Source organism: Pelophylax lessonae, assembly GCF_965119305.1.
Source record: "Pelophylax lessonae genome assembly, chromosome: 12".
NCBI classification, from domain to species: domain Eukaryota; kingdom Metazoa; phylum Chordata; class Amphibia; order Anura; family Ranidae; genus Pelophylax; species Pelophylax lessonae.
In genome coordinates, this window is record NC_138779.1 from 27,716,029 (window position 1) to 27,743,599 (window position 27,571).

Here is a 27,571-nt window from a genome sequence, read left to right on the forward strand (position 1 = left end):
TATTCTTAGTAATAGAGGATTTCAGTGGAATAACTGTGCATTGTATAGTAAGGCTACATAGATTATATATATACAGGGCTGCTGTTAGAAATCGCGGGGCCCCATACAGACTACCTGGCAGGGCCCCCCCAAGAAAATATTAAAGATATATTTAGCTAAAATTACAACAAATTCACTATTATCAGACACAAATATAACATAACTCGCATAATTCCTGCTAAATCTAAAAAAAAAACGATGTTAAAAAAAAAAGATGATGAGATAAATATACAGGCTGGGCAGTTGGAGCTCCGTGATCAGAGAGACAGAGAGAGAGAAACAAAGTTACAATTTACAAATAAACTCCTGAGCAGAGATAACATTAGAGCCAGTGTCGGGAGGGGGGCCCACACAAGGGAGGGGGATTAGTGAGGGACGACTGTCTCTTTCTCAGCAGATAAAAGCTGATAGCAGGGAGAGGGACAGATCAGATTCAGGTGCTGGATGAAGATTTCTGTATTTGTTGTCCATCACTAATCCCCCCTCTCTGTGTGGGCCCCCCTGTGTGCTCGGCACCCTACAAGAGGGCTGGTGGTCCCCCCCTATCAGCGGCCCTGTGTGTATATATATATATATATATATATATATATATATATATATATATAAATGCAGTAAAAGTTGTTTTTTTTTTTTTTGTTTTTTTGTCCTAGCTGTGATACAGTAATACTGCAGAAATGTGTCCATGCAGTACAGTTTAGTGTTTTATAGTTTGTAATCAAAAACAAATGATTGCTATTATTTACAAGTAAGCCCTTGTTCACATTGGAGCGGCTTGTCATGCGATTTGACAGCTTAATTTGCATGACAAGTCGCACCCTATTGTCAGCAATGGCACTGTGCGACACCAACTTTTGCGGTGCCACATTGATTAGAAAAAGTAGTTCCTGTACTACTTTTGCCGATTTCGGGTGTGACTTGCATAGGCATCTATGCATGAAGCCGCATCATGTCTTCAAAGTCGCAACCTGAAGTTGCACTGAATTCAAAGCCACATTCAATGTGAAGGAAGGCTGAATGACACTTCAGTTTTTGGTGCAGATTGTTTCTTTTACCCCCCGACTAGTTATTATTAAAATGTATAGGTAAACGTAATGGAGTGTGTAAGGAAGCCAGGATAAGAATCTGGAACTCTTGGCAGGTTGTGCTTGGATCTGTCAGGTGTGAGGACCCACCTGGAATACAGAGCAGCCGTCTCACCTGTGACCAGCGTCACTATTGATAGGTGAACATCGCGGTCAGTGCAATAATTTTCTGCCTAATTTTTATTTTGCAGGACAATCCTGACGTGTACACTGTGGAGATTAATGATACAAAGGATGCAGACCTACCAGAAAAGGTGAATGGAGAAGACAACAATAAGAACCTAAAGAACAAAAAGAAGAAGAAGAAGAAGAAGGACAAAAAAGTTGATGATCTTAAACAAGAACTGGATCTGGTGAGGAATTCTCTGAGCTTCTTGACTTTGCTACTTTCCACTTTATATTCTCAAAGCCTTTGTACTGCGTGTTATGTTTTAATTTTATTCTAGTAGAAAACCCTTTTCCTGGAAAAAAAATAAAAAAGAATTCAAATGGAAACATGCAATCACTGTTACCTAGCAGGCAGTGTAAGTATGTGTCGTAGATATCTAGAGGGGTATTTACTAAAAGTAGAAAGTGTAAAATCTGATGCAGCTCTGTGTAGAAACCAATCAGCTTCCAGGTTTTATTGTTAAAGCCTAATTGAACAAGCTAGTTAGAAGCCGATTGGCTACTATGCACAGCTGCACCAGATTCTGAGTGCTCCAGTTTTAGTAAATCTCCCCCCCCCCCCCCCCCCCAAGCCTGGTTGCTGCAAATTATAACCCTGAGGAGTCCTGTCCTCACCTTCCAGCTGTGTGTGTTCTCTCACTTACATACATAGTCTAAAGCCTCGTACACACGCAACGATTGTTGGCCGTGAATTTTCGTCCAATCGGCCGATTGTCATCTTGTTAGTATGATGCTTCCGACAACCGACTGCGACTTTTCGGCCGAACAAAATCTGGTCTGCATGCTATAAAATTTTTGTTGGCCGTCAACAGAAAGGCCGATTTTCCGTCAGTCAGTACAGATTTCGGCAGATAAAAATCTGATGAGCAAGACTGGGCATGCTCAGAGAAGAAAAAACACACGGAAAGTTAACCATCACATGACATCACTTCTGAAGTCGGTTTTTGTTGGCCGAGAAAATTTGTGTGCAGTCTAGAGCACATTTCAACCAACACAACAACACTGGACAAAAGATGGCCGATCGGTCGGCCGATAATCGTTGCGTGTGTACGAGGCTTTAGAGGACTTGGGATGGTATAGTCATCTAGTACAGGCAAACCACAACTCCCAGCATCCCTAAGTACCACCCCATTTTAGGAGAACATGCCATCAACCAATTCTATTTCTGATGTGATTACATATTGTATAATCCAAAGCACAATAGACCTGAAACAATACAACATCGTGTGTCTGTGCTTCCCACTGGGATTAAAGATTTGCATATTAGTCATATGAAGATTCCCTTTATAATTCCCAATGCTGTGATTGACATCTAATAATAGCAGATCCTTGCCTCGTGTCCTTTAATAACCAGTCACAAGCTTTGCATTCTGGGAAAATTTTGTGCTGCAGCCTTTTTTTTTTTATACTTCTGTATACTGTACACCTCAGCAAAGTACATTGAGCTATGCTTTTCAGTAAATGACGAGGTATGTCTGAGTGGCTCTCTAACAAGGCCAGCCTGTTTACATTATTGGGTGATAAGTGGCCCCACGATGAAAAGACTCCATTGTCTCTCTGATAAAGTGGCTATTATGTAGTGTTTTCTTTAAATTGGATATTGAAGAAATTGGCAGAATTGCCAGTTGTTTACCTTTTGGTCACTGAGATACTTTGCATTGCCCAGATACCTATCCGATGATTTTATTCCTTACCAATTTGCAAAAATTAAAGTGAATCTGTCACATACGTCACAAAATTCTAGTGCTGGAGATCCGATTGAAAAAGTGTTGAATTTGCATCTTTTTGCTTTTAGAGCCGGTTCACACTGAGGCGATCCGACTTCGGGGGGCGACCTGTGAAGTCGCGTGCACCGCGACTTCGGCGCGACTTGCAGGGACTTCACATAATGGAAGTCTATGCAAGTCGCTCCCAGGTCGCCCCAAAGTAGTACAGGACCCTTTTTCTAAGTCGGAGCGACTTGTGTCACTCCTTTTAGAACGGGTCCTGTATTACTCAATGGACCGCGACCGACCGCGACTTGTCAGGCTGACAAGTCGCCTGACAAGTCGCGCTAGTCTGAATGGGCTCTTAATGTTTTAGCAAATTTAGAAAAGTGTAAACCGAAATGAAAAATTATTGTTATACAGATTCAGTTTTGAAGGCCTGAAACACAGTTTAGCAATATATTAACAACAGAAGCTTGGGGTACTCCACTCCTCAGTTCTCCAGGTGTTCTCATGTCCCAAAAAAGCAACAGACAATTCTCCAAGGAGATCATCGTATGGCCCACCATGTATAATCTAAGATTTATTGCCCACGTAGCTAGGTCATTTAACCATCAATATGGCACTTTTTCAAAAAAAAGGGAGGGGGGAAAAGGTAAGAGGACAAGGAAGAAGAAAGACCAAAGGGGGTTAGAGAGATCCCAGGGACGGTACCAAAAAAAAGCTAGATTACCCAAGATACAATGAACATTATAGTTTAATGTAATTTTAAGTAGCTCATGGACTCAAATACTTTTGAGAGTCCTATATAATGATTGCAAGTTTCTCATGGGTCATAATCCATGAGACCTTCTGCCATACTTAAGAGACGGGGACAGAAGTCTTCTTCCAGCATCTGGTGATGGTGAGCTTGGCCGCTAAGAGGATGAAAAATATCAATTGTTGAGTAACTTGGGGAACTTTCTCAAGTGGTTCTTTCAATAGGGCTACATTAGATTACAAAATCGAGACTCCTGTCACCCTCAGGTGGGTAAAGAATTATGTTTGTAATGTTTTGCAAGTGACCAGCAGAGTAGTGTTGGGGGCTCTAGATGGCTGTATCCAGAAATAAATTTTGTATTGCGTGGTGGCAGTTGTCTAGTCATTACAGACATCCTATTTTCCCTCATTGGTTAACTAATACATGCCCACATTCTCTTCTGCTGGTAACAGATTTCTAGCAACATTGTCCGTGACCAAAATTAATTTTTATACCATTGTTGAGATGCATTGCTGGGCATTGGCTCCCCCTCCTATTTTCAACCCAAAATGAGAATCTGCTGATCCTCTACAAAATATCAACAAAACATTATTTCAGGTTTTTCTGTGAAAATGGTTGGCTGTTATTGTCATTTAGTTTAGTACTCATTTTTATTGCATTATTGTTTTTCAGGATGATCATAAACTTCCTGTTGAAGATCTGGAAACAAAATATGAAACAAGTCTTCTCAAAGTGAGTAACAGAATAACTTTTATAATCCAACTTGCCATAAAAGTTAACAAGTTGGCCAGATCCCAGCATGTGTCAAGTTCCTTCATATTGTGCCCTATGGAGGGAGACATGTGCCTGCTACGTGCCACATCAATGCTCTACCTCCTCCAAGATAAAATCAAGAGCATGTAAACGCCATTACCTGTAATGTTCTCTCCACACTGGATATGGTGATGGTTAATCAGTACTTGGCACTGTGCTGGGAAATCTGCAGCCTGGTCACTTCTATCAGACACAGGATTATGTAGAGAGGGATGGAGTGATCCGGGTTCTACAGATGGTTATCACCGAGTACACACTGTTCAGAATGGGAGGTGCAGTAACACAGCTGGTCACCATTAACAAAACTGGTTATGTAGAGTTCTAGGCTGCCCCTGCCTGCTTCTTCTCACCTCTATCTTAATAGATCAGGGTTAGCGCCAAGTTGTTCTTTGACATATGCACAGGGAAAGACATCAAGCCAATGAACTATTTCTCAATTAAGGTAGTGCATTCAAATTACTTTTCATACTGATTTAACACGGCTAAAGGCTTTGACAGGACTTGTGGTGGAAATGCCTTTTTCTGTAAGCTTGATGGATGGCATTGGACAGTATTTGTCACCAGTGTGGTGGCGTTGTAGCCCAAAGCATAGAATATGGGGCAGTGGAACATGGCTTGCAGAATACCAGGCAGATGCAACAATTATATGTTTTTACTTTGAATGTGTTCCTAGAGTTGTCCTTTAAGAAGGATATATTTTTTCCAACTGGCATGTCGGTTTATGCACTTCTCTACTGTCCCTGTGTTCTTTTACATAAACACAGACAAATAATGGATCTTCTAGAACAGGGATCCTAAAACTATGGCCCTCCAGCTGTTGTGGAACTACACATCCCATGAAACTCTGACATTCACAGACTAGGCATGATGGGAATTGTCGTTCCTGAACAACTGGGGGGCCAAAGTTTGGAGACCCCTGTTCTAGAAGGACTAATGATACATGGAGGAAACTACTGTTAGTCAATCCTGTGTTTGTCCTTATAGGGTCTCGCTAATGCAAAAGCTGCAGAGGTTCTGGCTCGCGATGGTCCCAACGCACTCACTCCTCCCAAGGGAACTCCTGAAATTGTCAAGTTTATGAGACAGATGGTCGGAGGTTTCTCTCTTCTACTATGGGCAGGGGCATTTCTCTGCTGGATCGCTTATGGGGTTCAGGTCTCTCAAGATCCCGCGGCACTCAAAGACAATGTAAGTATCTTGCAGGAATGCAGTATAGCAGTTATGAAGAGAGTAAACCAGAGCTCAGCCATGCCAGTTTACACACATAACTGTTTATTTTATTTCTGCTGGCCTATAGAATTTAGGAGACATTTGCAATTTATGATCAATCTTCTCTTTTGCCACAGCTGTACCTGGGCATTGTGTTGGCAGTGGTTGTTATCCTCACCGGCTGTTTTGCCTATTACCAAGAATCCAAAAGTACCAACATCATGGCCAGTTTCAATAAGATGATCCCACAGGTGAGTAAAATGGCAGCCACCTGAAAATCACACGATATTTTATATTTGGGTGGTAAAGTTTGCTTATGTTGCTCTGCAGTACTATAGAGCATGCACAATATGGCGGCTGTCATGATGTATGAATTTTGTAATCATAAGGAACATGTGTACTCTTCTAAATGAACAGGCAGACATAAAAAAGCAAATTCACAAAGCATCCTAGACTGCTGTACTGTGTGAACTATGCACCTGGTTTTAAAAAAGTTGTATCACCTAATAGACCTGCAACAAAATATAAAGAGAAAAAGTATCTTTACAACTTCTTCCAAACCCCCGGGCCCTATATGTAGTCCACTGAGACAGAGCGCACCCGCTTGAATGATCACCTTCTGCAACCGTTATTCAGTGTAAATTTGTAAATCTGATAAAACATTCCACTTCTGCGGCCTTCTTAGTGCACATCACATGATCTGCCTTTGACTTTAGGTGCAATAAACAAGTTTTTTGTTTTTTTTCCATGTTTTATTACCATTTGAACACACGCATGTTATTTATCTTTAGACTCTGCTCACCTTTTTATCATGTAGAATTGTGTTTATCATTTCTGTCCTCAATAAGATGTTTTTGAAAATGATTATATTTGCATGTTATATTTGCAGCAAGCTTTGGTCACCCGAGAAGGAGATAAACTGGAGATCCCGGCCACTGAGCTTGTAGTAGGAGATTTGGTGGATATCAAAGGAGGAGATCGAATACCAGCGGACCTTAGGATTATCTTTGCCCAGGGCTGCAAGGTAATTTTCTACCAGTGAGATATCCAAATGCACCAGTACCCAGACTTTGAACATTAAACGATTTACATATTGTGAACAAACTGTAAAAGCTCTCACTAACTGTATGTACTGTGAAGTAATTTATCATCAAATATCGCAACAAAGACAATAAAGCTGGGTACACATGGGGCGTGAATCGGCCATAATCAGCCGGTAAAGTAGAAACAAGCAGACATTCAGCCTGTGTGTACAGCTCCTTGTGAGACAAAAACCGGTCTCACGACCACCTTCTGGTGAACGGGCGTGCTGGAAAACCCACATCCGATTGGCATACGTCCAGCGCTGGCAGCCAATGGCTGTGAGCGCTTACCTTTGTGTTTTGGCGGAGTGCAGTCCTCCTGTCAGAACACAATAGCACAGTGGGGGAGATCGCTGTACAAACATAACATCGCTTGTGTTAGTACAGCGATCTGTTTGTTTTTTGTTCAGCCTATTGGGTTGATCAAAATAAACTTAAAACCTCTTACAAGGATGCTGAGACATTTAGAGCATGAATGAAGCTGTGGCTTTAGCCGCATAAACAAATGCCTCATCCACGCTGTTGGGGTCCTGGCCCTCTTGTGAAGAGGCCTTAAAATTGGGTCTCAGTTAGTTTCTAAAAGCTTAGGAACTCCTGCCGGGCATTTACCTTAGAAGGATGGAAGCCTGACAATATCGGCTCGCCATCAAGTTGTGCTTTTAGTGTCTTTATTGTCATGTCTATAGCTTCAGAAGTGAATGAGAGCTTGTTTCAAAAGTATTTAAATGCTTGTTTAGAATATGTACATTCACTTTAACACCATAAGTGTTCTAGCTGGACCTCATTTGCCAATGTAAAATTAAACAGAAGGGGTCAGTAAATTTCTCCTTCATCCTTGGTCTCAGGTGGACAATTCCTCTCTGACAGGAGAGTCAGAGCCCCAGAGTCGATCTAATGAATACACACATGAGAATCCTCTAGAAACAAAGAACATCGCCTTCTACTCCACCACCTGCCTGGAAGGTAATGACTAGCCCCGAGGCTATAAAACAATGTTTGAAGACCTGGCACCATAGTTATCAGACTGGAGAAAGTGATTGAGGAATGATGAGAATCTCAAACATCTTGCTGACATTTTACCTATATTCTGAAGATCCCTACGTAAAAAGAATGTTTACCCAAACAGGGGTGTTTGAGGTGGACTGGACACCAACGTTTCATAACTAGACCTTCCCTAACGAGTTTTGTGTGAATTGGACACTAGTCTTACATATGTAGACCCTCCCTGGCCGGTTTCTTGTAGATTGGGCACAAATCAAGCATTTGTAGACCCTTCCTGGCATCTCCAGCCCAAACACTCCTGAAGATGGAGCAGTCAGTTGGGAGTGAGCCCGATGGTCAATCCTTGGTTTCCCCATAAGCCAGTGCTCATCACCCCTCTTTGTGTTCAGTTGCTGGATTTTGCATGCCTGGATGGCCACCATGTAGTGTTTATAGACACTATAACAAAGTATGTATTTTTTTTTTTTTTTTCTCAGGCACAGCAAAAGGTATTGTGATAAATACCGGAGATCGTACAATTATTGGCCGGATTGCTTCATTGGCATCAGGAGTTGGAAATGAGAAAACCCCCATTGCTGTGGAGATTGAACACTTTGTTCACATTGTGGCTGGATTTGCCGTGTCTGTTGGTGTTCTATTCTTTATCATTGCAATGTCTATGGGATATTCTATTCTGAACTCCATCATCTTTCTTACTGGGATCATTGTCGCCAACGTGCCTGAAGGTCTCCTGGCCACTGTGACCGTAAGTAGCCATACTTCTGTCTAGGAGTGGTGTATAAATATGTATATATATATAAGTTTACATTTTGATTAGAATCAGATCAGTTGGCTAAGCAAAGCTGGGCACTGTAATGCCCCTTGCAAGTTTACTCTAGATCAGGTGTCTCCAAACTCTTCAGATACAAGAGGCATGTCATGTATTTTACAAATATTCACGACTGAAAAATATGTTTTATTAAAGAATGAATAAAATTGAAATAAATACATTTTACCTGGAGCTTTTTTTCTGTGATCAGCATATTATGATTCAGAACTTCAGTAAAATCTCATCAGATTCCCCCTTACATCTGCACCCCCTGTTACATCTGAGTCCTCTTCAGAATTCCTCTCTTATCTTACACTACAGTGTAGTTGTAGCAGAAGGGAAGAGATGTAGCTTGCATGGAAAGTTCTGTCCTCCTGTGAATGCAGAGGCAAGCATGTGATTTGTTGCTAGGGCACCAATGGTTCTAGCAACCACCGACAGAGATGGCAGCATAGTGGGGGAACCTGCTGTGGGTACAGGGAAGGGGGATAGAAGTCCTTTGTAAGAGCACAGTGGGCCAACGTTAGGTATATGCCACTGACCCTAGCTGTGGGCCAGATGCAATCTTGTAGTGGACCAGATGTGGCCCACAGGCCATAGTTTCGGGACCCCTGGTCTACTTCAATGCTTACAGTAAACTGTTAATGAAATCTGCAAGTCATGGGAATCGGTGGTTCTTAATTTATCATTGATGTTCTGTAATATTAACTGAACAGATAATGATGGATCCAGTGCATTGATCCTAATGCTCAGTTCACACTGCTGCAATCTGATATTGATCAGGCTTTCAGTGCAATTATGTAGTGCTACTTGGATGGTGCTTTGAAGTGATTTGCATATTCTTTATGGCCAAAATTGTGTTGGAATCGCAGCAAAGTACTACAGGAACCTTTTCAAAAATCGCACCGTGCTGAGTTGCATTGATGTGAATGGGTACCATTGAAAACAATGGAGGTTATTTACTAAAACCAGAGAGTGCAAAATCTGATGCAGGTCTGCATGGAAACAATCAGCTTCCAGGTTATATTGTAAAGGAAAATTGAACAAGCTGAAGTTAGAATCTGGTGCAGCTGTTCATGGTAGCCAATCAGCTTCTGCGTACACCAGTTTCAGTATATCTCCTATTGACATGTGAATCTGGTTAACTCAAGTCACATCTGAAACCGCACTAGCTTGAATGGAGCCTAAAATGGCTTTACTCTAAAGTTGTGTGAATTTTCAAAATTATTTTTTCATATTGGATTTAAGAGCTCCATTCTGTGCAGAGATTTAGGAACCACTCTCTTTGTCTCTCAGGTAACGCTCTCTCTGACCGCAAAGCGCATGGCTAAGAAGAACTGTCTGGTGAAAAATTTGGAAGCTGTAGAGACTCTGGGCTCCACTTCCATCATCTGCTCTGATAAAACCGGAACCCTGACACAGAACAGAATGACTGTAGCTCACCTCTGGTTTGACGATCAGATCCATTCAGCCGACACGAGTGAAACCCAAACACGTATGTGTGAATATTCTATTTCCAATAACGCATTTTCCTTTCATTATATTTGCTTCCATCTTGAAAAAAAAAAAAATGACAGTTACCACTTATACACCTATAGGAACAATATGGTATTTATTAATTAAAAGTATACAGCACCAAATGATCCCCCACAACTAGTGAATCCAAATAATTCCTACTTTTACATATCATTATATTGTATAAAATCTTAATATGGTCTTTGCTTATAAAAACATGTTTTATAAAAAGAATATGAATTTTTTTGTATATATAGATCATTCATTTGAACAGACATCCCAAACCTGGAAAGCACTATGTACTATCGTCAGTCTTTGTAACCGGGCTGAGTTCAGGGCTGGACAAGATGATGTGCCTATTATGAAGGTATATATAGAATTCCCCAAGCTTGCCTCCAGGACTTCTCCAGAGCCTCTCCTATCCTCTGGAACTCTCTACCTCAATCTGTCTATCCATCTCCTACTCTGGTTGCCTTCAGGCGAGCCCTGAAAACCCATCTCTTTAGAGAAGCCTATCAGGCCTCCAACTAATCTTTTACCACTTCCATCAGCTCATTCCCCACATTTACAAACTTTTGTACCACTTTCCCCACCTTATTAGATTGTAAGCTCTTCTGAGCAGGGCGCCCTTAATCTTCTTGTATTTTATTGTAACTTTACTGATTCTCTTTTATATTGTAAAGTGATGTGTAAACTTTTGGCGCTATATAAATCCTGTATAATAATAATATAATTCACCATTGTGCGTAATCCTTTAGAAGGCACTTAGAAATGATGGAACCCGCCTGAAATGTTTTCAGTACTGGCCTCACTCACATTTAAAGTAGCACTTTGCCCCTGCCATGATAGTGTTCTAATAGAAAAATAAAGCAGGGATGTCTTTAGAGCTGGGTTCACTTCACACTGCCCCATGGAACAGCTCACAGCCGGGGTCCGGTGTGTCCCTGTTCACCGTTTCAGGCCCGAATTTTTGGCTGAATTCGTACCTGAAATGAACCAGAATACGTACAGGACTCCTGTGCAATTCACTCCGGTGCTGCTCCGGAGATATATGAACCGGATCAATGGAGGGCCAGTCAGAATCTCCTGACATGGGAAACCTGCATCCAATTCACAATAGTGTGAACCCAGCCTTAATCACCATAATTCACTATATTTGAGTGTTGAGGGGGTAGCTGCACGATATCCCTCAGCTGTCATAGTGGGACATGTGTGGATGCCGGAGAGAAGCCCTCATTGAGAAGCTAGTCCAGAAGCTCTGGTGTAAGCTTCACGTAATAAACTTGAATCAAAAGAAATAATCTGATTCTTTTTCTGCAGAAAATCGTGGTGGGAGATGCTTCAGAAACGGCCCTCCTGAAATTCTCTGAGGTCTTAACAGGAAATGTGATGAAGATTCGAAGTGATAACAGGAAAGTGGCTGAGATTCCTTTCAATTCCACCAACAAGTTTCAGGTATGAGGAGTTGAAGTGAGTGTTCTGTCTCCATAAATAAGCCTATGATCACATGAACTAAAAGACGTTGTTGTGTTTACAGCTTTCTATACATGAGACAGACGATCCCAATGACAAGAGGTTTCTGCTGGTCATGAAAGGTGCTCCAGAAAGAATCTTAGATCGATGTTCCACAATAATGATGGGTGGTAAGGAGCTCCCATTGGATGAAACCATGAAAGATTCCTTTCAGACAGCTTACATGGAGCTCGGAGGACTCGGAGAGAGAGTCTTGGGTGAGAACAATTTGCAGCTTATACTAGATGACTGAAATGAGTATAGATTTATTGTTGTATACAGAAAATAAAGGGCTTATTAAAAACAAAGCAAACTGTATTAATGATCTGTACGGTGCAGTCACTCATAGCAACCAATTTGATTTTAGTTTCCTGTAATCAGATCAGTAAATGATGAAAACTAATTGGATGCTGTGGTTTGCTGCGATTTGTAGGTCACTTTCTATCTCTTTGTATAACTATTGTTTTTACTTGTACATAGTCATTCAGCTGCAGCTCATCTCTCTGCTGTTTTATGCCTCCAGGTTTCTGCCATCTTTATCTCCCAGAAGATAAATACCCCCCATCCTATGAATTTGACACTGATAACATGAACTTTCCAACCACGGATCTTTGCTTTGTTGGACTCCTCTCTATGATTGATCCACCTCGTTCCACAGTGCCAGATGCTGTTTCCAAGTGCCGGAGTGCTGGGATCAAGGTCTGCGCTTTCTTAGTGTATTCTGTACAGTAAATTCTGCCTTGTTTAAGAATTTTTGGATGACTGATTGCAGTTATTTTTCATTCCACTTAGGTTATAATGGTAACTGGTGACCACCCAATTACAGCAAAAGCTATAGCTAAAAGCGTTGGTATCATCTCAGCTGGAAGTGAAACTGTGGACGATATTGCTAAGCGACTTAACATTCCTATTGAAGAGGTTAACCCGCGGTAAGAGGACAATCTGCTGTTACAGCTGTCTGTTTGTGCAGATCTTATACTTAAGCCTCGTACACACGCAACGATTGTTGGCCGTGAATTTTCGGCCAACGTCCGATCGGCCGATTGTCGGCTTGTTAGTATGATGCTTCCGACAACCGACTGCGAATTTTCGGCCGAACAAAATCTGGTGTGCATGCTATAAAATTTTTGTTGGCCGTCAACAGAACGGCCGATTGTTCGTCAGTCAGTACAGATTTCAGCAGACAAAAATGTGATGAGCAAGACTGGGCATGCTCAGAGAAGAAAAAACACACAGAAAGTAAACCAGAACATGACATCACTTCTGAAGTTGGTTTTTGTTGGCCGATAAAATTCGTGTGCAGTCTAGAGCACATTCCAACCAACACAACAACACTGGACAAAAGACGGGCGATCGGTCGGCCAACAATCGGTGCGTTTGTACGAGGCATAAGTCTACAAAACCCTGCTAAAAACGTAATGGCTGTTGCTGTATACCGAAAATCTGTGTATACAATATCTTGACGTAGATATACATTTTTATAATAGTTTTGCTAAAAACAATAGTTAGAGAGTTTCATTTCCCATCCTATAGTGAGGCAAAAGCAGCCGTGGTGAATGGCACAGATCTGAAGGACATGGATTCAGAAGACCTGGATGAAATTCTGACTAATCACTCGGAGATCGTGTTTGCTCGGACATCACCTCAGCAGAAGCTCATTATAGTGGAAGGATGTCAGAGACAGGTCAGTGTGGCTCATTTCTGCAGCACCACTTCTACATGAATCATATAGTCAGATGTCTGGCTGGGAACAATTTTTGCAATATAAATCTTTGCCCTGACTGCCCCCTTTTAATTTTATAGGGATGGCTAAAAATGAGAAACACATAATTGTTAACTAAAATATAAATACTGCCCTTAGTGTACACCCATAAACCTAAGCAATCAAACAAAAGGGGGACTCTATTTTGTAGTATGATGTAATGCCATTTGTAGAAGAAAGGTACTCGCATAACATTAGTAAGAGGTAAGGATACAAAAGCCACACTGTCCTGAGTGTTTTGTCACTCCGCTCAATGTGTTTTGTCATCAAAGGCATCATTCAGGGACACAGGACTACATGTCTCATAAAACCCCCAAAATATATATTCTAAAAGCAGACACTCTAGAGAATAAAATTATGGTATTTCTAATTTTTTATGTTACCCGGTATTAGCACAACAGTTTTAGGAAAGCAAAATATCTGTAAAAAATGCACTAAAGTTAATTTTTATGGCACCCAAATGCAGTAATCCCAGTTGTTTGGTAAAATAGAAAAGATTGGGTTTCACTGAGTAGATAAATACCCAACATGATAAACCTTAAAGCTGTTTGCGCCAGTGAAATGGCAACATACTTCAGTACCCTATATTTTCTATAGGCAATGCCCTTAAAGGCCCCTACATGTTTTACACATCACTTCCGGGTCAGCAGGAGGAAGGAGAGGAGAGTGGATGGATGTTCACTCGGCTCCCTCCTGTCTACCTGGCGACACCTACCACACCAGTCTCAGGAGCGCAGAGGCAGGGAAAACGTGGTGGTGGGGGGTGACCATTACCGGGGGTGTTTGTAAGCAATCAGGTCATATATCCTGACTGTGCTAGTGACGTACAGGCCTGGCAGTAAAAGGGTTAAAAAGTTGCAAAGCTTCCTAAAAGTATCTAGCAAAGAAAATTGTCAGCATGCAGCAACATTATATATTTCTTTACATGACGCGGTGCCTAGACCAACTTCTGTGATGTCAGCAAAGAGTGAAGTTCAATGGGTCACAGAAGTGCAAAATGAACTGCACTCCTGTGATCCATAGGAGATGTACAGCCAAACGAGCTTTGGCCGTATATCTCCTTTAAAAACATGAAATATACTTTGAAATAGACTCTTTTACACAGACAGCAAGATAGAGTTGCAATACATACTTAACCAAACAAAACAGTTCTATATGTATGTCAGTAACAGAGTAGAACGCATCAGAATGGCCTACGGCCCTAAACCCATCTGATGGTGGCACCCGTGCAGTAACAAGAATTTCAGGGCATTTCATGGTCGTCTCCACAGATTTTTTGAATGACAACCCAATCACAATTGTTAGATTCTGATTTTGCATTGGAAATGGTAATTCTTTTGCTAAAGGGAGGTAAGAAGGACTGGTGTATGTTGCTGCCTTCCCCTCTGAAGATAGACCCCATGGACTTCTGTGCCATCTCACAGACACCAGTAATGATTTTCCCCTATTTACAGTATGTTAATATTTGCATTATTCTTCTTGTTTTTTTCTCCACCTACTTCTCTTTCAGGTGTTCCTGGAATAGAGTTTTCACTTGCAATGTTTAGACTTGACTCTTGATTGTTTTTTATTCGAAATCAGATTTTGACGGGGAGTATCGCATGCATTGTCTGTTTGCCTTTAATAATCTTGTCCCTATCACGCTCTGTCACTAGGGGGTGCCCTATATAGTTAGTCCTTCCCTTATTCTTCATGCTATAGCCTCCATTCACCACATGTACTGTATTCTGCTGGAGCTAGACACACAATAATGTTTTAACCTTCCACTTTGGCAGCTGTATTGTAAAAATGTCCACACACTTGGCAGGGTCCTCATTTTCCCTAGTACTACTGAAATCTAATGGAATACTTTGCCTTCCAGAACTGTGTGGTTGCTGTGACTGGTGATGGTGTGAATGATTCTCCAGCTCTGAAGAAGGCAGATATTGGCATTGCTATGGGAATTGCCGGCTCGGACGCTGCCAAAAATGCTGCAGACATGATCTTATTGGATGATAATTTTGCCTCCATTGTTACTGGTGTGGAAGAAGGTGAGTAGACGTATAAACTATAAATTTTCAATGGATTTAAATGTTAAACTGGCCATACATTGCTTGAATTTCAGTTGATATTTGAGCTGTGGGTGGCTCTCTGCCCCCTCGACTCACCAAACTTCAATTGGAAACTCGAGGGAGCCCGGTAGATAGTTGTTGGTCAAACAGGGACTGCAGCCAGGTTGTTGGCTGTTCAAATACAGTAGCTGGCAGGGGAGATTCACTTTAACTACACTGTTTAGCATAGATGAAGGAATATATTGGATTTCTCTCCTATCCGTTCACGGGCTGAATAAGAAAAATCTATGCTCATATGTCTAGCTTCACATTCAAATACACTCAGGCAGGTTCTAAAGGCAGAAGTTTTTTTTATACGAGTGCATTCTATGCATTGAGATAAAAAAAACATGTGTGTGCAGCTACCCCCCCCCCAATAATTACCTGATTCCCATCTAGATCCAGTGATGTTGCATGAGAATCTTGGCTTTTCGGGACTCTCACTTCTTATTGGCTGAGACACAGCAGCAGGTGCCATTGGCTCCTGTTGCTGTCAAAGTCAGTGAGCCAATAAGGAGAGAGAGGGGTGGGGGCCAAGTCGCGGCTCCATGTCTGAATGGACACACAGAGCAGCGGCTCGGGTGCCCCCATAGGGGCACTCAGCAGGAGGGAGAAGCCAGGAGCGTCAGGAAGGGACCCGAGAAGAGGAGGATCTGGGCTGCTCTGTGCAAAACCACTGCACAGAGCAGTAAGTGTAACATGTTTGTTATTTTTAAACAAAAATAAACCCCACAAGACTTTAGTATCCATTTAGACCGCATTCACACTAGTCCAACTTGGACTGCGACTTGTCAGCCTGACAAGTCACGGTCCGTCACGCTCCCATTGTGCGGTACAGAAGCCGTTCTAATAGGAACGACACAAGTCGCTCCGACTTAGAAAAAGGGTCCTGTACTACTTCGGGGCGACCTGGAGGCGACTTCCATAGACATTCATTATATGAAGTCCGTGCAAGTCGTGCCGAAGTCGCGGTGCACGGGACTTCACAGGTCGCCCCCTAAGTCAGGGCGACGTAGTGTGAATCGAGCCTTAATCTCCATTCTCACCATTCTCTGAACTGTAAACACATAACATGAGCTGCATGCCAGGGGACAATAGTTTGGATGTCAGTCTATTACTAGTGAGGGGCCCCTTGCTTGCTTCATCATGTCTGCAGAACTGCAAGTGTCTCAACAATGGTTTTTCATTTTACAGGGCGTATAATCTTTGACAACATTAAAAAGTCTATTGGTTACACCCTGACCAAGAATATCGCTGAGCTGTGCCCATTCCTGATATACATTATTGCCAGTGTTCCGCTGCCTATTGGCACCATCACCATCCTGTTCATTGACCTGGGGACAGACATTGTAAGTAAAAACCTCAATTCCATAACAGACGATGCAGACATTGCATTAGCACTGAAGTCTTACTTTATATTTGTTTCACTTGTAACAGTACAGCCAAGTTAATGTATCACCTAACGTATATGTCATTTTCTAGCCATGCGACATCGCAAGGTTTACCTATGTTAGTGAAAGGTGAGTCCCAGGATAAACAAATAGGGGTTGTTTTCCTAAACCTGGAGAATCTGATGCAGCTCTCTTTAGAAACCAATCAGCTTCCAGGTTTTATTGTCAAAGCCTAAGGGTCCTTTCACACGGGCTTTCCTCCCGGCGGACTCCGTTTTGCTCAGCGGGGTTTGATCCACTGATCCCCGCTGAGCAGGCGGATGACCGCTCCGTCTCCACTCACTGTGCTGAGACAGACCTGTCAGATCCCTGCTCTCCTCTATGGGAGATCAGATGATAATAGACCACCTGTCCGTTTTAATCCGATCCGACCCTCCAGACAGATGGAAAATAGGGTTTTTGGGTTACTATGCACAGCTGCAGCAGATTTTGCACTCTCTACAACCCCTATTTGTTTATCCCGGAGCACCCCTTTCACTAATGTAGGCAAATTAACCCAATATGTCTAAATACAAGAGTCATGTGTAGTCTTCTTTCAATCTCAGAGCGCTTTGTGTGTTTCTTCCAGTTCAGTGCAGATTGCAGCATGACACGTTCCCTCTGTGCAGGACCGGTCACTGCTCTCTCTCCTTGCGTAGGGTGACTGTTCTTATGTCCAACGCCTTCTGTAGTTTTTTTTCAGCTAGCCTATAGTGGGTGGAGCCTGCAGGGCCCATCCCACAGTTCTGCTCCCTGCCCAGGCTATGTACAGCACAGTAATGATGTTTATATTGTAATATCTGGGTTTTCATATTATTGCAGACCTTCTTCCCGCTTTCCTCTTATTGGGTGCACACAAGCGGATTCATATTCTTTGTGGCTACCGATATATATTGGTAGCCTTAAAGCACAAGCACGTAAGATGTATACCGACATCTAATCCTGTCATACTTCCACAGATTCCATCGATTTCATTTGCCTATGAGAAAGCAGAGAGGGACATTATGAACAAAAAGCCGCGTAGGAAGAATGTGGACAGACTGGTGAATAAGGAGCTTGCTCTATATGCCTATATACAGATTGGTATGTATATCTTTATGCCTACCTGCAATACAGAATAAAGCAGGCAGTGTCGTCAGAGCTCAGCGCCGGGACAAGGTCATCCAGGGCAAAGAAGCCAAACAGCACCCCCCCCCCCTTTATTAAGTGTGATCCTAGGGGATGTTGCCCCAGCAGTAATCACTTGTCAAAATGCCTTGTATTAGAATCAGTTCACTGGCGCCCCCATCCATACATTAAACTGCCCAGGGCAGCGCCCCCCCCACGCCTTCCTGCCCACCCCTTGTCCCAGCCCTGGCTCAGTTAGCCAAAACAGGAAGCATTGGCATAGTTAGTCCAGAACAATCAGTCAGGTATTTCCTGTTGTTTTCCAATCTGTGCCATTGAAATTACAACTTGAACTTTGATTGGTTGCTGCTGACTGATGCATTAGTTTTGCTTTTGGCAGGTTAGTAGAAATAAACCCTATATACAGGGCCGTCTTTAACACAGGGCAAAAAGGGCAGCCGCCCTGGGCCCAGTCCCAAAGCAGCTCCCCTTTGAGCCCACACTGCCCACAAATAGATAAGTGGATTTGGGAGGGCCCAAGAAAATGTTTGCCCACGTTCCAATCAACAATAAAGACATCCCTGCCTATATATCCCAAAGCAGAAGAAATCAGAAATGTAAGTGCAGTTTCCCCTTCTTTGTACAAAGCTCTTACACTTTAATCTTTATTTACAGGGATAATCCAGTCTGTTGCAGGATTTCTGAATTACTTCACAGTCTATGCTGAGCAAGGCTTTCTGCCCCACACAATTATTGGTATACGAGTTAAGTGGGAGGATCCAACTGTTCAGGAAATAGAGGACAGCTATGGACAAGAATGGGTAAGTTTATCACAGTGGAGCTTTTTTATGATGTGTAAAACATTTGCAGAAAAAAGCTGCAATGGCAAGGCCAACATTCAGATCCCACAACTTGTGGACAAGTTCAGCTTCTTTCCATCCAGCACTTAGATCCTAGCTAGTTTGTGAACTCATTGACCTGTACCAAGAGTCCTACAATAATCTGGAGTTTGGGGTTCAGTAAGTTATTAATTGTCTTCTTCAACAGACAGAATAGCTGATGCATAGTGAATACAACGTCTCCCCATGCTTGGGAGTTCAAAAGAGGAAAATTGTTCATGCTTTGTTCTATAAAGCTCATATATATTTCAGAGCAAAATAGTGACCCGTTAAATAGCAGCAACTGTATGAAGCCAAACGGGCGTACCTACAGGGGTCGCAAATGCAACCCAGCTCCAAGAGACCTGTGCGGCCCTCCTGTACATTTGGACAGGAGGGTGGCGGCATATAGAGGAACGGATGCCCTCCATACTCCACCTGCTGAAAACCCACGTCTCCTCTCCCTCCCGCAGACATTCAGCAGCTGCAGGAGGAAAATGCAGAGGATCGATTTCTCTATATACCCTCCCCCATCCCCCTCCGTGTTCTCTCTAGCCCCCTCCCATCAGCTTCTGCAGGGGATTTGTCAGGATGGAGAGCAGGAAGGGGCCTTTTGTGACAGAGTCAGTGATTAGTACCAATCAGTGACTCTGTCTGATCATAACTGAAGTATAGTAAACTGTGTTTACTATGCTTCAGTTTGAATGAATGGGAATCTGTACAGAGTTATTCCTGTCCATTCATTCTGTGCAGCTGCAGGGATGGAGATTGAGGGCAATGTCCCATCTCTCCTTTCTCTGTCTCCAAGTGGAAACATCTAAGGTCTGTTTAGACTCCTGATATTTCACCAAAGCCCCCCAACGGGGCTCCAAAAAAATTGTAAAATTTTTAAAAATAAAATTGGAAAGAAAAAAATGATAAAAAATTAAATAACAAAAATAGAAAAACTACAGAACTACCAGGGTCACACTTGTGACCAGGCCCAGGTGTTCAAACACCCGGCTCATAGGTAAGGGTGCCTGCCAGGGGGGCCCCCTAATGGTTTCTTGCACTAGACCCTGAGGGTTCTAGTTATGCCTTTGAAACCAAGGCTTCTAACACCATAGAACTTTCTGCAGCACAGACCAGCTATATACTTCCCATGTATATACTGCAGAGGACAACATGCACAACGTATCCATCATTTCCCGTATCATTGCAGACCTTCTTTGTGTTATTGTGTGCATCTTCTATTATTGCAGACCTTCTTCCCGCTTTCCTCTTATCGGATGCATCTCCTATTATTGCAGACCTTCTTCCCGCTTTCCTCTTATCGGGTGCATCTCCTATTATTGCAGACCTTCTTCCCGCTTTCCTCTTATCGGGTGCATCTCCTATTATTGCAGACCTTCTTCCCGCTTTCCTCTTATCGGATGCATCTCCTATTATTGCAGACCTTCTTCCCGCTTTCCTCTTATCGGGTGCATCTCCTATTATTGCAGACCTTCTTCCCGCTTTCCTCTTATCGGGTGCATCTCCTATTATTGAAGACCTTCTTCCCGCTTTCCTCTTATCGGATGCATCTCCTATTATTGCAGACCTTCTTCCCGCTTTCCTCTTATCGGGTGCATCTCCTATTATTGCAGACCTTCTTCCCGCTTTCCTCTTATCGAGTGTATCTCGTATTATTGCAGACCTTCTTCCCGCTTTCCTTTTATTAAGTGTATCTTGTATTATTGCAGACCTTCTTTCAGCGCCAATACATGGAGTGGACTGGATATACAGCTTTCTTTGTGACCATTGTTATAGTACAGCTTTCAGATCTTATCATCAGAAAGACCCGAAGAAACTCGGTTTTCCAGCAGGGCCTCTTTGGGTAAGTCCGTGGTCAAGGAGCATTGTTGTCACTGAGATTGTCACATGACTGTGAAGACTAGAGAAAAATGTGATATGGGATGTATCGACCTTTGAATATATATATATATCACTGACAGATAAAGATTTGTAGGAATGATTGCAAAATTAGCAAATGGTGTGGGGAAAGTGAACAGAATTCTAGGGTTTATCACTAGAGGGATCCCCAGCAGGTGGAAGGATGTCCTAAATATAGACCCCCCCCCACACTTTAATACTGTGATCAGGTTTGGAGCCTCACTTACAAAAAGATATAGATGTGATAGAACGTGTTCAGAGACGGGCAACAATAATGGTGAAAGGCCGGGGGGATAAAACATATCAGGAGAGACTGTAAGAAGGTAATCTGTACATAGGAATGACGAGAAAGGGAAAACATTATTGAAACCTTTATATACTTTAAGGGGTGTAAATAATGTTGAGGAGGGCAGTATTTTTGATGTGAAGCCAAGTTCAAGAACATGGGGAGGTGACCTCAAACTAGCAGGAGGAAAGTTCAAAACTGATGTATTCTTTTACTGAAAGAGTAGTTGATGCTTGAAATGGACTTCCAGCACTGGTAGTTAGTCAATAGTAAGTGGAGTTAGACCTGATTGGGAAAAACACAGATCTATAGTCAAACAAAGTTTAAAAAAATAAAATAAAATTGGGGCGACTTGATGGACCACTTAGTTTATTTTTTTTCTGCAATCATTCTTCAATTTTTTTTTTAAATGTGTATTTGAATGCAACATCTGTAATGTGGGTGAACATTTCTTAGTGATCGATTCTTTTTTTTTCTTCTACTACAGCAACAAATTTCTCCTGGGGGGCCTGCTTTCACAAATCATCATAGCAGTGTTCCTATCTTACTGTCCTGGGATGGCGTATGGCTTGAAATTTGTCCCTCTAAGGTGAGATGCCAATTTGAGCCCTTTCTCTTTATGATTTCCAGGGTGTGTGGTCAGAGATCTAAAGACCTGCACAAGGGGCGCAGCATTCACCAAATTCATGTACCCGTCTAGAACTTGTGCTTCAATTTGTTGCATGCTACGCCACTTTTAGAACAGATGTGAAAGACACTTTTGCAAAATGTGTCTCTTTACGGCAAAAGACAGTTGGTCTTATTAGCTGTCTGGCTGCAGCCATAATCTACACAGTCTAGTTTATATTGCTCTTCTTCCTCAAACCAGCCTCCCCTTCTCATGCATATTTTGGAATTGCCTGCTCTGTCCATGATCTTTATCAGTAACTCCTTTAATCTACTCGCTGGTACTAAAACCTGGCTTCAAGAATCTGACTCTGCTTCCCTCTCCCATGGTGGTCTTTTCTGGACTTACTCTCCCAGACCCAGTGGGTGGAAGGGAGGTGAAGTTGGAATACGTCTATACCCACAAAGCACATTTCAGGTTCTTCACTCAACCTTTCTCTTTCTGCTTGAGGAACACTGTATTTGTCTATTTTCTTTGAGAATTGCTGTGATCTAGTGGCAATCTTCCTTTGATGACTTCTTTGCTTGGCTACCCCTACTGTCTCTCTTCTGAAATTTACACAATCATGCATCCCCTCACTCTGATGGCTACCTTGTCCTTGTATTCTCCTACCTATGCACTCAATGCAACCTCTTCAACATTTCTTTTTTCTATCTCTGATCACTACCCTATTCGTCTTACACCTCTTTTCCCTCCAACAGTTACCTGTAGAAACCTTTGCCTCTCCCTTACTACCCACAGAATCAGGCCACGACGGCTACAACCTTGGCAAAGCGAAATTAACAGAAGTCTAAAAAAAAAAAAAAAACATAGCCACACTCTTTGAGCGCCTGTGGCGTAAGACTGAGAAAGACTAACCAATATAAATTTGCCCTTAAAAAATACAATTGCTTCCACATTGCCAAGCAGACCTAATTTATCACACTAATTAACACCCTCTTATCTGGTAGAGTCCCCGTCAACTCTTCTCTACCTTTAACTCTCTCTACTTCATCCTCCACCCACTGCCTAGGTGACAGGGGTCTTCAAACTATGGCCCTCCAGTTGTTCAGGAACTACAATTCCCATCATGCCCAGTCATGTTTGGGCATGTCAGAGTTTTCCAATAACTCATGGGATGTGTAGTTCCGCAACATCTGGAGGGTCGTAGTTTGAGGATCCCTGGCCTAGGAGATCACCAATCACTTCAAAAATAAGCTTGATACAATTTGTGATGAGATCTCCTCCACAGGTACACTCAATACTTCCCTCATCTAACCCTGCCACTAAAGACAAGGTTGCTAAACTTTTTTCTAATGCTCACCTAACCACCTGCCCCTACCCCTGATTTCCCCGTCAAGATTGATGGCGCAACTATCAATCAGTCCCTGTATGCCAGTGCCAGGGTCGTAGATATTATCTTAGACTCTCCTTTTTGCCCCACATCCAATCACTGGCCAAAGCTTGACTTTTGTATTCTTGACCCTCCCTTTGAGATTGTAAGCTCTAATGAGCAGGCCCTCTGATTCCTTCTGCATTGAATTCTATTGTAACTTTATTGTCTGCTCTCATGCTGTAAAAGTGCTATGCAAACTGTTGGTGTCATTTCCATCCTGGAAACAATGAAGAAATGGGGTTTAATTAGAACTACCTGAATTTGGCACACGAGTTGCTGTTAGAACTAAAACTGTTGCAGATGTTTTTTATAATTGGGTGCAATGCGTTCACAAGAGCAATTCACACCAGAAAAGCAGCTGTATTGAATTCCCCCATTGTTTGTCTGAGGAGGTAGAAAGGAATGCCGCAACTGTTACCTGTTTATAACAAAAATGAGTGTTTGTTACTGAAAAGTATTTTACTCCCAGCTTACCATGTAGAGAACTTTTCTTCCACAAGTTCTCTTTTTCAGTTAATTTTATAAAGAGATGAAGGACAAGCCATTGGGCATTAATGATTATTATTAAAGAGAGCATCTGCTTAGAGATACAGCTTTTAAAATTGCTCCAAAATCATGAAACAATTTTCTTGAATAATGGGAGTATAGAAAAGTGTTCATGAATTGTATACGGTGTATAATTCCTAACAATCTGCTCTCTTTCTTGTGTGCAGAGTCCAGTACTGGTTTGTGGCCACGCCATTCTTCTTCCTGATCTTTATCTATGACGAAATCCGCAAATTGCTGATCAGGCGCTATCCTGGCAGTAAGTATGCTTTGAATGCTTTGCACAGTTAAAATGGTACCCTCTGGGCAGATCCACACTTAATACTACCAGCATGTTTTGAAATGCATGGTTTAACCTGTGTGCTTAGCTGTTTATCTCATAGGTCACCCAACAACAAAAGTTATTTAAACATCTTGTTCTGAGATGTAGGTTTCATATTTCTAACTAGGGAATGCATTGCAACACATATAGCAATGCCTTTCCCAAAAATTAACTTTATTCTAGACCAATCTGATCTAAATATAGAAAAAGCACATTGAAAGTAGTATTAAAATCTGTTAAAAAAAAAAAATATATATATATATGGGCCACCCCACCCCACCTTTTCATAGATAGATATCATAATATCACTTTGCAAATTTTTATTTTAAAGGGTGAAAATCCATAAACCCAAACGCAAGTACTAGCACATTATGACAGACCCCTTTACCTTTAACTGCTTCCCTACCAGCCACAATGTATGTATGTGTATATATATATATATATATATATATATATATATATATATATATATATATATATATATATACACACACATACACGTTGCAGTAGAGAAGCGGTTGTACCGTGATCATGATTGAGGCTACAACAACATGATCCTGGTGTCATTTTTAGCCCCAGCGCTTCTCTTTCAAGTAAAAGTAATCCGCATGGCTAAGCCGCCGCTGAAATACTTTTACAGGTGGTGGAAGGGGATCCCATCCCTCCACGGCCACCCTTACCGGGCTCTCTTGAGCAATCAGGAAGCTCAGTAACAATGTGGCTGCAGCATCCAGCTTTGGACTCGTTAGAACCTGGAAGTGTCTCCGGTTCGGGCTCTTTGTTTATTGGGCACGTAGCAGCCAGTGAAGCTACTGATCTGTGTCTGATTGGCAGTATTGGAGCCCAAAGGAAAGATTGGCGGTCTAAGAGACCCCCAATCGCTCCATAAACAGTACCTGTCAATGCTATTGCTGTCACAAGGGTTTTTTTTTTGAAGGCTACTCCAAAACAAGAAACCATGTAAAAAATAAATATACAATAAAAAAAAAGTGTAAAGCGCCTCCCTCCATCCCCCCGTGCTGACACGCAGTGCGCATGCATATGTAAAAAGTGATCATCACATCACAAAATAATTCTTGCACCAGACCTCCTGTGGAAAAACAAAATTAGTAACCTACAAAGGCTTTAAGGCGTCACCTATAGATAATTTAACGTACCGTAGTTTGTCGCCATTTCATGAGCTTGCGCAATTATAAAGCAAGACATGTTTGGTATCCATTTACTCGGTGCATCCATCATCTTTTATATCTTCCCATTGTGTTTATAAAACTGCTGCGCAAATACCGTGTGACATAAAAAATCGCAACACCCATCATTTTTTTTTTTTTCCTCTAAAAATATATTTATAATGTTTGGGGGGTTCTAGATAATTTTCTAGCAAAAAAAAAGATAAATTTTACATGTAGGAGAGAAATGTCAGAATAGGCTTGGGAAGCAAGTGCTTAAACAAAGCTCTTCAGTGGTGCGCTGTCACTGCTGCAAGCATTTCATCTTAACGGGGGGGGTCTTCCTTCCAGGTCCGCACACACGATAATGTCACGATCGAGGTATGGCACTCTGTCCATGCGCCACTGATGGCATGGGCTGCTGCAATGGTGAATGTCTCTAGAATGGCACACATTTAGGAGATATTCACTGCACCTACTACCAGTCCTGGGACAAGGTCATCCAGCCCCCAGGTCAAAATGGGCCCCCCTTCCCTTAGGGTCAGGGCGCCCCCATCCCTGCAATAAACCACTGCGCTCAGGCCAGCCGCCCCTTGTCCTGGTACCTACCTGTAAACCTTATTATAAGCTTACCTGTAGGTTACAAGTGAAAAAGCAGAGTTTACTACCGCTTGAAGAAATTGTTGGATCGGTATTAGGTAATCTGCACATGTTCAGGACATAAGATTCAGATTTTCCTGAACTGTTGATGCTGCAGTAGAAAAAGATTGTATAGGCACCAACTTCTTCCGTTAGCTGATTTTTTTTTCACAATTGCTGCCTGTGTCTTCCATGTATTAATTGCACCTCTCTCTTCTCTTCTCCAGGCTGGTGGGACAAGAATATGTATTACTAAGGTTCGTTGGACCGTGTTGTACCAAAGCAATATTTTTTAATGCTATTATATATATAATATCCTGTTTGTTGAACAAATTTGGATGAATAAATATTGTAAATGCAATGTATAAAAGAAAACTTATGTAAAAAGAAACTAGGACGTACATTTTTCAGTTCGTCTCAAAGTACTGTAATTGTAGATTTTGTGTACAGCTTCCTTTGTAAATACGATGCAAATAAAATGTTTTTAAATACGATGCAAATAAAATGTTTTTAATGAACATAGAACTACTTTTTTAATATATTACTACAAGTCCTTCATACATGGAAGCAAAGCAGCATGAGACTTCAGTGTATTGTAAATGTCACATTTTACCCCAGGGCAATATTAACATAGTTGAACTCTGTTGCCACTTTGTACTGTATAGCGGAGAAGGATCTGGGGGAATAGAGCTGCTGCCACTGGGGGGGGGGGCGCGCAAGTGACAGTAGCAATTGCCACTGAGGGGGGCACGTGACAGTAGCAATCGTTACAGCCTCCCCCCTTCTCCCTCCCACAGTGAAAACTGCCTTGACCTATCAGCTAGCTGTACCTGTACCTCAGGTTCTCCCCAGGGCAAAATAGCCGCTCTTTTGAATGAAAAGCTTTGAAAAAGAACTGTCTGTTTAGCAACCAATCAGGGCCGGTAAGAGGCACCCTGGTATCATGTGAGCTGGAGCACCAAGAAGAGATGAGAGGGGTTATTTGTGTTTGGAGGGGGAAGTTGGAGGATAAAAATTGTTCTAGGAGGGGAAATTAGGAATGGGGGAAAGAGGACTTGTACTAGAAGGGGGAATAGGAGTGGGAGGAAAGGATTTGTGCTCGGAGAGGAAATTTGAGGGGTAGAGGATTTGTGTTAGGGAGGGTGATTTTTTTTTTGGGGGGGGGGGGGGGTTGTGCAAGGGGGATTTGGTGAGAGAGAGGATTTAAGTTTGGGGGGAGGGGAATATTTGTCTTGGCAGGGGGGATTACAGCAGGGGGCAGTTTTGTACTGGGGAGGAGGGGGTGGGGGGTGGGGGGTCTATGCTTGGGGGTAAGCATGCAAATTAGTGATCAATTTTCATTTACTTTTTGGGGGGGGGGGAGTTTTTGCTGACACATAATGCTCATACATCTTGGGTGGGGGTGCAGTTTGGCATGTTTGCCCTGGGCTCTAAGTTACCTTGTCCTGGCACTTCAACCCATCATATATTCTTGTAGCACTTAGCAGCCCCTTGGGGGGGGGGGGTGTTAAGTATGACCCAGGTCTCCCTTAGTAGATCAGATGTTGCAAGGCCCATATATACACCAGTTCCATGCACACCGACAACACAGGATCGGTCTATAAGTTGTCTTTTTGTAGATTTTATTGCAGCAATCAACAGGAGAGAGGAATGGGGTGCAGGATACTACAGAACAGATACTGGAGGACGGGAATGG

General features: G+C 42.3%; 1 protein-coding gene across 1 annotated transcript in view; it reads left to right on the top strand.

Moving 5' to 3' along the window:
* The window catches only part of LOC309568611 (potassium-transporting ATPase alpha chain 2), a 27,204-nt gene extending 840 nt beyond the window's left edge, over positions 1-26,364 (top strand). The window contains exons 2-23 of the mRNA XM_082274316.1: positions 1,313-1,474; positions 4,428-4,487; positions 5,553-5,756; positions 5,915-6,028; positions 6,667-6,801; positions 7,705-7,822; positions 8,338-8,606; positions 9,966-10,164; positions 10,442-10,551; positions 11,505-11,639; positions 11,722-11,914; positions 12,220-12,395; positions 12,489-12,625; positions 13,230-13,380; positions 15,320-15,488; positions 16,743-16,897; positions 17,938-18,061; positions 18,761-18,906; positions 20,685-20,818; positions 21,648-21,749; positions 23,916-24,007; positions 26,103-26,364. Coding sequence (XP_082130442.1) covers positions 1,313-1,474; positions 4,428-4,487; positions 5,553-5,756; positions 5,915-6,028; positions 6,667-6,801; positions 7,705-7,822; positions 8,338-8,606; positions 9,966-10,164; positions 10,442-10,551; positions 11,505-11,639; positions 11,722-11,914; positions 12,220-12,395; positions 12,489-12,625; positions 13,230-13,380; positions 15,320-15,488; positions 16,743-16,897; positions 17,938-18,061; positions 18,761-18,906; positions 20,685-20,818; positions 21,648-21,749; positions 23,916-24,007; positions 26,103-26,131 — 3,114 coding nt within the window. The 3' untranslated portion in view covers positions 26,132-26,364. The remainder of the gene's footprint in view (positions 1-1,312; positions 1,475-4,427; positions 4,488-5,552; positions 5,757-5,914; positions 6,029-6,666; positions 6,802-7,704; positions 7,823-8,337; positions 8,607-9,965; positions 10,165-10,441; positions 10,552-11,504; positions 11,640-11,721; positions 11,915-12,219; positions 12,396-12,488; positions 12,626-13,229; positions 13,381-15,319; positions 15,489-16,742; positions 16,898-17,937; positions 18,062-18,760; positions 18,907-20,684; positions 20,819-21,647; positions 21,750-23,915; positions 24,008-26,102) is intronic.
* Positions 26,365-27,571: the final 1,207 nt, after the last annotated feature.